The sequence below is a fragment of the Arvicola amphibius genome, chromosome 9 (assembly GCF_903992535.2).
Source record: "Arvicola amphibius chromosome 9, mArvAmp1.2, whole genome shotgun sequence".
Lineage (NCBI taxonomy): Eukaryota > Metazoa > Chordata > Mammalia > Rodentia > Cricetidae > Arvicola > Arvicola amphibius.
In genome coordinates this window covers 48812587-48826686 of record NC_052055.2, presented here as the reverse complement: position 1 = coordinate 48826686, position 14100 = coordinate 48812587, and the positions used below count along the sequence as shown (strand labels likewise).

Genomic DNA, 14100 nt, shown 5'->3' with positions numbered 1-14100 from the left:
TGCTAAGTAGTTTCAGAAAGTTATATACACACAGGGACATATATACTTATATATATATATATATATATATATATATATATATACACACACACATGTGTATTTACTTGTAACAATATTTGAAGAAGAGATCATGAATTTGAGAGGGAGAGGAGGGACAAGGAGAGGTTAGAAGAGGAAGGACAGGAGTTGTATAGATTTAGTGCTCATGAATGAAGTTCACACACACACACACAAACACACACACATACACAAACACACACACCATAAATTCTTAGAGCATTGAAGTTTAAATAACTATACATTTTCTACCACTAAAAATACTTACTCTGCTCAATTTAATAGTGTTTAACTTCCTTAGTAGGATAGCCAGATAGTACTTTGAAATTACTCAGAGTATAAGTGCCTGGGTAAACCAATGAATTATAACGATTAGTCTGGAATAGTTACAGATGTCAATTATGTTGCACACACAAAGGAAGATGCTTTATTTCTCTTGAACCCAAACACTAAAGAAATGATTTTAGTTTTCAGACATTGTGCTCTGCTTCTTTATAACAACCGATTTCTCCCAACTAGATTGTAATAAGGGCCTACTAAAAACATCCCGTGTAATAGATGATCATTAAACCTATCCCAAGTGATCAGGAATTGCAATAATGTGTGTAACGAAAGACACTGACTCTTGTATGACATTAAAGCCTCGAAGTTGTCTCATTCATTACCAATTGGAGGATAGGAGCAGGTTCAGCTTCTGAATACTAGCCGTCTGGCATTTGAATGAAAATTTCCAGGATATTTTAAACCCTCATAATCCTGCAGTAAGTAATGGCTTTTTGTCTACAGTTCCCAACACTTGGCCTGCGGCATCAAAATAACAAATGTGTTTTTCTTGTCAAACCTTGTTTGTGATCTGTAGCTATTCCTGTCCTAGATTTTGAGCTGTGTTATTAATTTTGTTTTCAGGATGCTGTCTTGATGCAGTTTTGTGCGAACAAATTGGACAAGAAGGATTTTTTCGGGAAGTCGGATCCTTTTCTTGTGTTTTATCGAAGTAATGAGGATGGAAGGTGGGTTTGTATTCTGCTCTACCCAGTGCTAGGGTAATTCTAATATTTGTACTATTATTTTTTTTAGATATCTTCAAGTTAGGAAATGGAATAAAATCTATGATATTCTAAAGATGGATGTGCTTTTAATTTCAAACTAATCTCATAAGCACATATGTTATGTCTAATGTATAAATTAGTTTATGGTTTCTCTTTGTTTTTCTATAAAAATTTTCTTTCTTTTAAGAATGTAGAATAATGGCATTTTGTAAAAACCTGAACTGATGAATATATTTTCTATAGAATTGAGTGGCAACCATTTGTTGTGGAAGAGAGTGGGGGGACATGTATTATGATGGCCTACAGTGATTTTCCGAGAAACTTTGGGGTGGAAAGCTCAGGGAACTTTTTCAGTGTTGTCTAGTCTTTGCCAGTCATGACTAGTTGAGTGTGTGCTGAGTTAACTGTGTATGGCTCTGCCTTCTGATTATTCCTTCCTGTAGTTCATATCATACTGCCCACATTTATGAGAAAGTTTAGTAGCTAAATTATGGCTGAGAGTTTGTTCCCAAGAAGTTACTCATGTCTGATACTTAATGACTCTGGTAACATGCACTTAGATACAGTTTCCTGATCTATCAGTGGAGTTTGCAGGACAGAATTTCTTCAGTTCTATGTTCTGTCTTCTTCCGATTGAACTGCCTGTTTCTCGAGTTCTCTTACTGATTTTTCTAAGTTATATACTTGTATGATGTCAGCTTATCACACATTTAATGATGCTTTTGTTGTGAAAATAGATTCTGCTTATACAAATGATATTTTAAATCAAATGAAATATAGTTTTTTCTAAAGCAAAACTGTCTCAAATTAACAAATCATTAAAAAATTAATACTTAAAATTGATAAATCAGACATATTTTCCCATTTATTGAAAACTAGTTTACTATCTGTGTTAAAATATGAATTAATGGATATATTAAAACATTTATAGATAGTTTTTATGATACTTGACTGAAAAATAATTTTAATACTGCTCACTTACACATATTTTTAGATGCAAAACCTGTTCTTTGTTTTTACATTATTTAAATATGAAGCTACTTCTAAATTTGCCTTTCAGATAATAGGTTAAAACAATCTGTACTGGAAACAATAATTAAAACTCTTTCTAGTTTATAACTATAAATTCCTATTTTCTTGATTTCCTATTGATTTTATCACACTCTATGTTCATAACTAAGTAACAATTTTCCTTTGCAAGTAGTATGTTTGGTTAAGAGCGTCAAGAGAGGGGGAGGGGAGTTAAGGGAAGGGGAGGGAAATGGGAGGTGGGGAGGAGGTGGAAATTTTTAATAATAAAAATAAATAAAGATTTTTACATAAAAAATAAATAAATGCCTTTTCCTAATGCAAACATTAAAAAAGTTTGTTTACACTTAAAGGAGGTATGTATAGATATGGATACTTTGCATTGGTATTAATCTTGATCTATTGACACAAATTTAAGATCAGTTTTGTTATATGTATACTTCTGCTCTTGTTTAAGGTATTGTGTTTGTGCAGCTCATTTAAAAATGTAGTGTATAATTAAGAAATACAGGTTAATAGATAATCATCTATAATAGTCAAGTTTGTAGTCATGTTAGTTAGGTTTTCTAGATATATAGAGATAATTTTCAGTTAGATAGATAATCTTCAGACCTTTCAAAGACCTACTGACATTTAAAATCTTTTAATAACTTAGGACTTTTCATTACATGAGACATGTCTGCTCCTGGCAGCAACAGTCTAAGTCAAGAGGATGGTGAGCACTAAAGATGCTCCTTATGGCATTGGTTCGCCATTTGGGCAAGAAACTGCTCTTACCCGAACTGCTTGATGTTATGCTGTATGAGCAGGACTTGCAGAACCCACAGAAAAATGACTGCTGAAATTGCTTAAAAAAAAAGGTGAAACAGTCCTTTGGGGTTCCTGCTTTACGAAAGAGTCTGCCAGATGTTCTGCAGGACACAGATGAAAGTGACTGACAATCTGCCAATAGAGGTGGAACTGTCTTTGAGATTTTCTGCTTCATGGAAAAGTCTGCCAGATACTATGGGCCTATAGGTTGAAGATGGATGTTCCAATGTTACAGAAGAACTTTAGGTGACTGTCCAGGCAGCAAGATATCTCTGTCAATTCTAGAGTTTGGGAAGTTGCTTACAATGTATTTTCTGTTAACAGAGGTAATATTATATCCTTCTGTGGTCTTTGATGGAGTTGAATAATAGATAGATATAATTATAGTGTTCCCTAATTATAATAAAAGATAAAGTAGATATAAAAAAAGAAAAAAAACCTTCCTGACAGGTTACTTATTTAGAATGTTTTTGTGTGACTTTGTCAGTAGTAAACACATACACACAGCCTGATTTTTACACAACAAGGCTCCTGACTACTAGAGAGGTCACATCTGAATCCAGTGAAGATGTTCAGTCATTACTCCAGCAGCGGAATGCCTACTAGTGAGCGTTTTATGTCTACAACTTCAGTATGCTAGAAATAAGAATGATTAGTAAAAGAAAGAACAATTCCTGGTTTATGAAAATCTTCTTGAACGAAGAAGTCAATTCCTTAGGAGGAAAGTTTCCTAATGTGAAACCGATTAATTTCACATTTGGTGACTCCAGGATTGTAACATAAATTTTGACCTTACCTTAAGCAAATTTGCCAAAAGCCAATGACCTTAGTTGAGTACCTAAGGTTTTTATAAAATAGCTTTAGGATTTCTTGGCTTTACAGAAAATTATTTGGGGTAAATATGGCCACATTTTATTTTTTTGTATTCTAAAGAGCAGATGTCACATGTTTATAAATCTATGTTTGTATATGAAGTCAGGCAGCAGTAGCAGCCAGGGATTCACAACACTAAACTCTGCCCATGGACAGGCATGGCTAATAAAGTAATTTATCATAACTGAATTATTGATTTATATATGTAATTTTATGTCATTACACATATTTATCTATAACTTCATAATTAAAATCTCTTTTTACAGTTTTACTATTTGTCACAAGACAGAAGTTGTCAAAAACACTCTAAATCCCGTGTGGCAAGCTTTCAAGATCTCAGTCAGAGCCTTGTGCAACGGGGATTACGACAGGTAAGACAGCCGAGACGTTCAAACGGAGGATGCAAATTGTTCACGGTCTGTGGAACTGGAAATCTAATCCACATCGTATTTTTCTGAAAGTGGTTTCTTCACCTTAGTAAACATATTTTTTTTCTACAAAAGCATGGAGTTATTTTTTTTAAAAAAAAAATTCAAGCAGCGTAGCCTGATTCCTTAATGATTTGGGGAATCAATAAAATGTTAACTAATTAAAGCTTGATTACTTGGACTGTTTTTCCCAAGATAAACATGTGTTAAGTGTTAAAAACAGATTGAAGGTTAGTGAACTTGTAACTTACTATTTAAATGTGGTTCCTAAATTCTCATTGCCCCAGGCTGCCCATTGCCTCAGTGGCCCACGCTGCTAGAGTGCAGCACATAGGTGCTTGCCGTGGACAGGGCATTGGTACAGTGCTGTCACTCAGGTATAACTGCGCTCATGGGCTCATACAGGCCCTACATACACAAGGGGGCGTTTTAGCAAGGTCCACCCAGCACCCCAATCCTTCCAGCATACTTGAAGATTCATAATATTGAAGTTTTCCTCTTTTTTGGAAATTATTATATAAAAATCTCTATAGAATCAAAACTAAAAGTATATAAATAAATAAATAAAATTTCAGCCTTTTTGTTGTTTAACTAGTCTTACTACTTGTATGTTAGTAAAAAATAAAACATTGTCTTTTTCGTAATGTTGAGACAGGGCCTTGCTGTGTAGCTCAACCTGGCCGCGAATGCCTGCTTCCAATGACTCAGTGTCAAGCGCATCATTCAAGGGTGCTTGATTCTATTAACAAATACCATGCTGCGAACTGGTAGCGAATTATCATGTTTACTTTTAAACATTTGATATCATCTTTGGCAGGTGAGGCTAACTTTATTGAACTGGTTCATTCTTACCCTAAGAAAGCATTTCTTTTATGTTTTCGGATTAGCATTTTCGGTACTACCAAGTAACCTTGTAAAAATTAAGGTTTCCAGACCCAGCTCAGACCTGTTGTTTGTATTCTTCTGAAAGTGGTTTCTTCACCTTAGTTGAATCAAAAGCTCTGCGAAAGAAGTCTTGAAAGCCTCATTGTGATGAGGTCTCCAGGTGACTCTAATCCGCGTGGATTTGAGAAAATTGTGCCGTGACAGTGGTCTCCAAGAGGGAAGAAGTGGCCCTATCTTCCACTGAGAAGTTATGCTGTCCACCTTGCTTTCTTTGAAGAATTAATAGAGATTCTTGAAACTGACGTTAAGTTGTAAATTTAATGGTAGTAATGAAATTAGCTAAATCAACTTCAATTTACTTTGTGAAACCTGTAAGCCTATATTCTCTAAGGACAACTGGCTGAATTTTATTTCATAGATTCAGATCATATTATTTGAATTTTATATTATTGGATCATATTATTTTATTTAAACCACTTTCTTGTATGTATTTTCCTCCTGACAGAACGATCAAAGTAGAAGTGTATGACTGGGACCGAGATGGGAGGTAAGGCTTCGCGTGTGTCAGTCCCATTTCTGAGACTTTAAATGCGGCCCGAGCAGACTGTGTGCAGATGACGTTGATGTTTTCTCTAGGCGCATGGTCTTCTGTTTAAAAGTACATTACTGATGAGTTTACACATGATCTTACAAACAATATATTTCCTTCAACTTTGAGACTACAATGAAGTGTTTCTTCATTTACAATAAGGATTTCATGATTGGCCTTGATGCTTTGATAATGTGTTCAACATACAGGCATCTATTTTCGTGGCTCCAGAATAGAGTTCTCCATTGTTCCAGCTCAGAGGCTCTGTGAAAGATCCTATAAAGTGTTTGACATGCCACTCAAGGGAACGCAAACACACACACACACGATCTAAAAAATATTTTTAAAAAACTGAAACTTTTTTTTATGATGGTGGCAATAAAACCTGAACCTTACACATGACGAGTACTGTTGAGGTACATTGCCAGTGATTATTGATTTTTGAGATATCAGATTTAGAATCAAAGAAAATATTTGAACCCAAGAAGACTGAAAATACAAACGATGAGGTTAGAAGAAGAAAAGTTCTTTAGGGAGAAAGTTAAATATTCCTTGGGAATAATTATGTGAGCAGATTGGTGGAAGATGTTGCCATCTTTTAAAAATTCCTTTTAGTTCTAGGACATAGTGTCTTTACCTTCATTTAAAATACAGATCAGTGTTTTGAAATAAAATGTTAATGCATATTTTTATATCATACATGTACCCAGAAGTAGCTGCTTAAATTTTAACTGAATATTCAATTTATGAATGAGTGATAAAAAGGCTAAAATAAATTATTTATTAAATTCTCACTAATACTCTCAATTAAATAACTAACGAGATTTGAAAGAATATGTTGGGTTATGACAGAAAATAATACAGATAATGAAACTCTGCTGTTAATTTTATGATTTAATAATAATCTTCATACAGGTCATTATGCACATTGATAGCCTATGTTCTGTGTGGGGTAATAACAGTTGTACTACAAGTGTGTTTATTTATCCAACAGTTTCCAAATATGACATACATGCTTTACGACACTGTAATTAATGATCAAAAGGACACTGCTATGTTTCCTTTCTGCTATCTTTAATGTCTGAAATTCTGTATCCCTCGGATTTTGTATTTCCTGCAATGCCAGAAATTTTGATATTTCTTTTGACAAAAGCATTATGAGTTGTTTTTGTTTTGTTTTGTTGTTCTTTGTTTTTGAGATACTAAATAGTTCTGGTTGACCTGGAACTTGCTATTTAGATCAGACTGGCCTCAAGCTCAGAGAACTCTCCTTGCCTCTGCCTCCTGAGTATGAAGATTAAAAGTTTGCATCACCATGCTCAGCCTAGTGGACCATCTTTTATTTTGAACAGTTTGGACTAGCATTGTTCCAAGAAAATAATTCAAGTGTCTTAGTTTGGGTTTCCATTGTTATGAAGCATGGCCTATAAAGAGAAACATTTAATTGGTACTACTTTTAGCTTCAGAGGTTTAGTCCTTTATTGTCATGACAGGACATGGTAGTTTGCATGCAGACAGTGCTGGAGAGGTAGCTGGAATTCTACATCTTGATCATCAGACAGCAGAGGAGACTGTGTGCTGCACTGGGTGTAGCTTGAGCACATAAGACTGCAAAGTCCTTCTCTATAGTGACACACCTCCTTCATCAAGGCCATAACTACTCCAACAAAGCCATACCTCCTAATAGTACCACTTCCTATGGACCAAGCATTTTAAACACATGTGTCTATGGTGGCCTTACCTATTTAAACCACCACACCAAGTCACATGGATAATTTTAAATTTTCTTTTGGCAACACCAGGAAGTAAATGTAAATCAGCAGCTTCAATGTAATAATGATTCAATCTTGAGTACATAAAATATTACCTTTTAGTAACAAAGTTACTGTAGCAATGGTTAAATGATTAAAGTAGAAAGTGCACTCTTAACACATTCTTTAAAATCTGAAGTGTGTCTTATGCTTAGAGTACAACTCAGTTCAGACTCATTGTGTTTCAAGATCCTTAGAGAACCATGTGCTGGGGCTGCCTCATTGCGTAGCATTGTATTGACTGTGACATCATCTGTAGGATGTGAATTATATGAAACATTATACCACTTGGGCATGTTTCCATTTCTGTAATTCCAACTACTCAGGAGGCTGAGACAGGAAACTGCCAAGTTCGAAGCCTATCCGGGCTATACAGTTATTTCAAAGCCCTTGGGAATTTAATGAGATCCTGTCTCAAAATGAGAAATCAAAGTAAATAAATAAAATGAGCAATAGGCTAGCTCTGAAACCCTGAGTCTAATCCCCAGGACAAACGAAGAACCTGAGAACTCTGTGTATCACTTTGTGTGGACATTTAACCATTCAAGGCTAGTGCATGTAGTCTAGAGGGGGTACTTCAATTAAAAGCTTTCAAGGAAGACCCTTGATCAATTGGTTGCTCACAACCATAAGGGAACTACAGGTGACTATGTCATAATAATGTCCCCAGAATGGAAACTTCAAGTAGATCTGTGACCTGGGATTCCTTCTGTGAGAAAAGCCTTGTGGGTAGGAAGTGTATGAAAGAATATTGCTAAGTAGTTCACATTGAATTTACTGTCCAGAACCAGTCTGGAATAGGAGAAATGTATTTACCTGTTTTATTTTTTATTTTATTTAAACAGTGTCCTGAGAGTGCCATGGTATTATGCCACCTCATTATGAGGAATCAACTCAGATATACTTAATTTTCAACACGTCAAGCCACCTCCGTGTAGTGCTTCTTTTAGTCTCCTGCCTGTTATCTCTTTCAGGGATGTGGCAGAATATTTAAACTTCATTTGAAAAGCGAAAGTTAAAATGCTAAGGAACAGGCTTCTCTGGGTTATAAAACCATCCGTGGGGACGTCCTTGCAAAGCCCCACTTTCCTAGAAGTCACTTCAGCTGAATTTAGTTTGATTCGAAATTGGGGCCCATTAATGGGATCGTTCTGCATAAAGGCCACACGGCTGTAATATGTGACTGATTGCCGGAGGTGACTAAGGAGGCAGTTGTGACTGCAGCACGATGATTTGATGAAGACAGAGCCAGTGATCTGCCAATCATCCCATCCCAGCTTCCAGCTGTTACACAGGGAGTGTTAAGTGTCATCGTGACCACTGCGTTCTATCAAATAATGGCATCTATTATAGGTACAAACTCTATCTGTGAAAGGCTTCCCAATGGTAGGTCTGCTGGTCTGTTCCCTTTAGTGGGTTTTGTTAAGCCTGTTGAAGGTTGCTGTTCTGGGATTCCGTCATCTTAAGCTAAGCATGTAAGAACTTTACTTGTGCTTAACATGAGATGTGAGACCTCACTTAGGAGGTCATTTTATACACCTTTCATATTTTCCTCTTTTATTTTTTTCTCACGCACTGTCTCTAATCTTCCCCTAAAATTAGCCCATTATTCACTTGCAATTAATCCTACTATCCTGTGTATGCAGGCCACAAGCTCTGAGGTATTTTTTCAACATCAATACACCGAATTTCAAAAACCGAATGTTATTGAGGCATATCTACTTTTTTTATTCCATCTACTTAGGTCTTTTTATTTTTCTTTCAAATGTAGCATGTGACTTTCTGTTCCCTGACCTTTTAATTTGTAATTATCATACTCAAAATGAGTTGCTTTAATTATGTGTGCATTAGATTCTTAATCAATTTTTAACTCTGGAACATCTTTACTTATTTAAATGAGTCAATGCAAAATCTGTTCAATTAATTTTGGAATAAATTGTCATTGAGTACTTACATATTAAACAGTTGACCTGGTATAGTAACTTAACTGAAGAATTTAATCTTTATGTAAAAATCTTCTAACTATATTTAATTTGCTTTTCAATCTTTCTGTCTACCTTGAAAGGCTTTGGAGTCCTTAAATTTTATTATTTTTTTTCAGAAAATTGCATAAACATTTCACACTGGTGTTCTGCTAAAATATCAGCAAATTCCTCGTTCATTTTCAACTACACAGTGCACTGGTCTGCCATGCCTTGCTGACAGATCTTTCCTAGTGTCTTCCCTATCAAGACAGGTTTGCTCAGGTCACGCATAGGTTTTCTGTCCAGACCCTGTTAAAATGTCATTAACCACAAGCAAGCTTCCTTGGGTATCTAGAGTCACACAATTCTCTGCTTATTTGCACACCTAGTGAATTCTTTCTGCTGGTTGTTCCATGCTAACTGCAAGCTCACTGGGTTTAAGGCACTGTTTCTTCTTACTGTTCATGCAGGATTTTAAGATAAGGGGCCTCTGCGTTCTTGCACCCAGTGGTTGTGTTGGTTTCACACCTGAAAGGAACATTTGAATCCCTGAGAACTTCCTGATGCGCACTCAACCCTCTTGGATGTTTGTGAATCTTATCATTCTCCCCTTCACTTCAGATAGTGACATTATCACAATTATCTTCTGCACATTGGAGTTTTATCTCTGGGGAAGCTTCCGCTGTGATTAATTTGGCTGTCGCTTCCTCATTCAGGAATTTTGTAAACATTTCTCTTAATATCTTCTCTGGCCATTCATTATTCTATGCTATGCTGTTTAATCCTTGTGAATTTACTTAATTTCTGAAGATTCTTTCCATCTTTGTTCTGTTGTGGCAGATTGGATACATAGAGTTAGTTCAGTTCTTCTGTACTGTTTGAGATTTGTTTAGTACTCAGTATGAAGTCTGTTCTAAAGACTGTCCTGTGGGCTTTGGAGAAGAGTGCACATTCTTTGGTGCTTGGGTGGAATGTTCTATAGATACCTGTAGTTAGATGCATTGGATATATGATGTCATTTATCTGGAGGCTTCTCTGTTTACTTTTCATCCTAATGATCTGTCTATTGGAAAAAGGGTAGAATTGAAGTTGCCTACTACAACTGAGTTGTTTTCATCTGTGTCTTGAAGTCCGGAGGTATGCTTTTTATAAAACAGTGTGGCTGAGATTTTAATGCACATCTGTCTCCAATTGCAATATCTTCTCGGTTAACTGTTGTCTTGATTGGAACACAGTGTCCTTTATCTCTTCTGATTAATTTAGGTCTAAAGTCAGATCATACGATAGTGCACCTGCTTGTTACCTGGTCTTCTTTCTTCGGATACTTTTCTCTATGGGTCCTTGTCAGGAAGATAACTTTCCTGTAGACAATAAAATCATGGCTTTCACTTTTTTGAACCATTTAAGTGACCCGCCTTTTGATGGATGGGTTGAGGCCACTAATATTTAAAGTCATCATGGAGAGGCGTGTGCTAATTGCTGTCCCTGTTGTGGTCATTTGACTTCTTTTGTTGTGTTCGTATCCCTCATTTGTGTTTCAGAATTTACAGTTTCATTTTCTTTCTTTTCTCCTCTCTTGGCTGTGCCCATTCCTCTCCCATTCTACTTATTGCTCCCAGTAGTTTCAGCAAGTCTGGCTCAATGGACATGAATTCTTTCGCTTGTTTATCTTATAGAGAGATTTTATTTTTTCCTTCTACTATGGCAAGTAGTTTATCTGGGTATAGTAGACTGGGTTCACATCTATGGTCATATAGAACTTGTAGTCATTGCCCCAGTTTCTTTGGGCTTTCAAAGTTTTAATCAGCATCTGTGGTCTTCTAGAACTTGTACTACTATGCCCAAGTTTCTTTGGACTGTTAACGTTTTGATCAAGAAACCAGCTAATGCTCTGATGGGTTTTCCTTTTTATGTGACTTGTGTTTTTTCTCTTGCAGCTTACATTATTGTTCTTTTTGCTATGAATACTGAGGGTTTTCGCTGTAATGTGATGTTTGGAATTAATTTTCTGTTTTAACTTTGTATTCATTGTGCTTCTTGTGTCTGTACTTGTGTGTGTACTTGTGTTTTCCTTACTACAAGAACGTTTTCTTCTATGATCCCATTTAGGATCTGATCTATGACTCTGTTGTCTTGATTGGAACTTGATCTGGGATTATTCTTCTATGACTAGAATTCATTGATTTGGTATTTTAACAACATTGCAAATTTCCTGCATATTTGTTTATTATATTTTATTTTTTTTCATATTCATTGTGTAAATAGTCCAGTTCCTTTTTTTGCTTCAGGCTGGGAATGTGATGTTGTATAGCTTTAGAGTAGGGATTGACCACAGTGTATGTTATTCTTGCTACATTTTCAACCTTTCCTGTTAGTTTTCTTACAAAAATATAAACATTTGTTTGAGAAGTTTTGGACTACTTGATTGATTCTGTGTTCAATCACTATGAAAACAAAAATCAATTCAAGCAATATTATTTTTTAATGACACAGTGGTAGTGAAATTTGACAGAAAAAGACAACACTAGAAATATAATGTCACATTTATATAGATTATCACATATCACTTTATGAAGTTGCACAAATTTGGTCACACAAAATAAAAAGAGATGTATGAATCTGTATTCTACAGTAGCTCAGCAATATGCTGCTGTGTAAAATGCACAAGGCAGAGCTAAGGGAAAAATGATTAAATATTGACTCATATTTATCCTTTCATGATCAAAGAATATTTGTTTATTCTTGAACAAATATATTACTTGTGATTATTTGAGAAAGTAACTGATATCCCAGAATTGAATTTCTGTAGCTATACACTAATGACCAACAGAAAAAAAATGTGAGCAGGGGCTCCATAGCTGGATTTGTTTGTTTTTGGTTTCTATTGTTATTTCAGTCCTTTGGTGAACATCAAAATTATCATTTTATACTAAAGCTGTTCATAGCATTTTATTTTGCCTTTTTTAACAACAGTAATTACCACTGGCTGGTATTTTCAACTTTTCTGACTGTGTATTGAATCACACACATTTACCTTTCTATGTATGAATGCTTAAACTTAAACCTAAAATTCAATTACTTTCAAGTTATAGCGAAAAGTAGGTGAGATAAACAGTATGAATATTTTAATGTCCTTGAAATTGGTCGAGATTTTAGGTTCCAATATTAGCTCAGTGATTTTCTAAGCCATGCAGTACTAGATTAGTATCAAGATTCCCAGGTGGAATGAAAACAAAACAAAACCTCTCTATTCTGCATTCTAACGGAGGGTATTGCTAGGTCTGTGTCACTGTCACCTCGATTGGACGCTACCTCTGTAGGTCTGTGAGGGCATTTCAGAGGTTTCAATGAGGACATGGTTGACAGAATCCATAGACTAGGTACTTAGTCAGCATAAAATGTGGGAAAGGAGAAAGCCTGATGATTGACAGCACCCTCTTCTCCCTACTTCCTGATCCTCTGTGATGTGTGCTGAGGAGCATGCTCCCACCATCCTGGAGCCCTTTGCCGGCATGTCTTCTTCACCTTAGTAAACTAACTATTTAAGTAGGTAGTCCAAACTAAATGCTCCTTTTGTTGTTCTTTTAGTATTTTGTCAGTAGCAATGAGGAACATGATAGACTGTGTAAATTTATTTATCAAAAAATTTTGATCCTAAAATATAATATTGAGTAAGGAAGTTTTAATGTGTGATGTGTTTGCTTGATTTAATGATTTAAGATAAAGACTGCTGGCAAAGAATTAAAGGTAATTATATTTTTAAAAGTTAGATTTGATGTATTGCTGCAGTTTGAATATGAAAGGCCCCCCACATGCTCATGTTTGCTTTTCCATACTGGTTACCCTAATTTTGGATGCTGTGGAACTCTTAGCTATGGCCTGGCTGACAGAGGTAAGTCACAATCCAATTCCCAATTTCAGAAGCCTTGTGGTGTACATGAAGTTTGAATAATAAAGCATAAAAGTTTAAATAATAAACACAATCATTTCTATGCATTTTCTCTTTAAAAAATTAGTTGTGACTATATAGGAATGTAATTTTCACCTAAGTGTGACAAAACCAATTATAACTTATCCTTAGGTGTGAATGTGTCATTTACATGTCATTATAAACTATGTTAAGGATTATTGTTTTCATCTTAGAAAAATATTATATCCAAAACTTCGAGTGGACACAATAAAGTGAAAATCAAGTTTATGAACAAAATATTCAATAAGCATAACAAGTAAATTAATAAAATTATCAGTTATGATTACTTAAATGTTACATACAGTTATGTATAAACTCCAAAACACAGATACATATTACATATACTTATATATTTGTTATGCCACATATGTATAAGATATAACTTTATAATTTATGTCTGTATTAGAAATGGATAGAAGGGCAGATATGGACAAGATTAATAAAATTAGCTTCCAGCTGCTGAACTAGTGTATGAGAATGATGACAGTCATCCGGTTCCCATGGATACTGAGAAGCACAACTGTAATCCACAGAGGAACAAAGAGAAGAGGTGTACTAGAATTATATAATGTTTGCCCTGGATGGCTTAGATCCTTAATATACACATATATAGTATTTATATGCAGATATACATT

At 35.2% G+C, this 14100-nt stretch overlaps 1 protein-coding gene across 1 annotated transcript in view; it reads left to right on the top strand.

Moving 5' to 3' along the window:
* Cpne8 (copine 8) overlaps positions 1–14100 on the top strand; it is a 191898-nt gene that overhangs the window by 104589 nt on the left and 73209 nt on the right. The window contains exons 8-10 of the mRNA XM_038343526.1: positions 964–1067; positions 4085–4189; positions 5637–5678. Coding sequence (XP_038199454.1) covers positions 964–1067; positions 4085–4189; positions 5637–5678 — 251 coding nt within the window. The remainder of the gene's footprint in view (positions 1–963; positions 1068–4084; positions 4190–5636; positions 5679–14100) is intronic.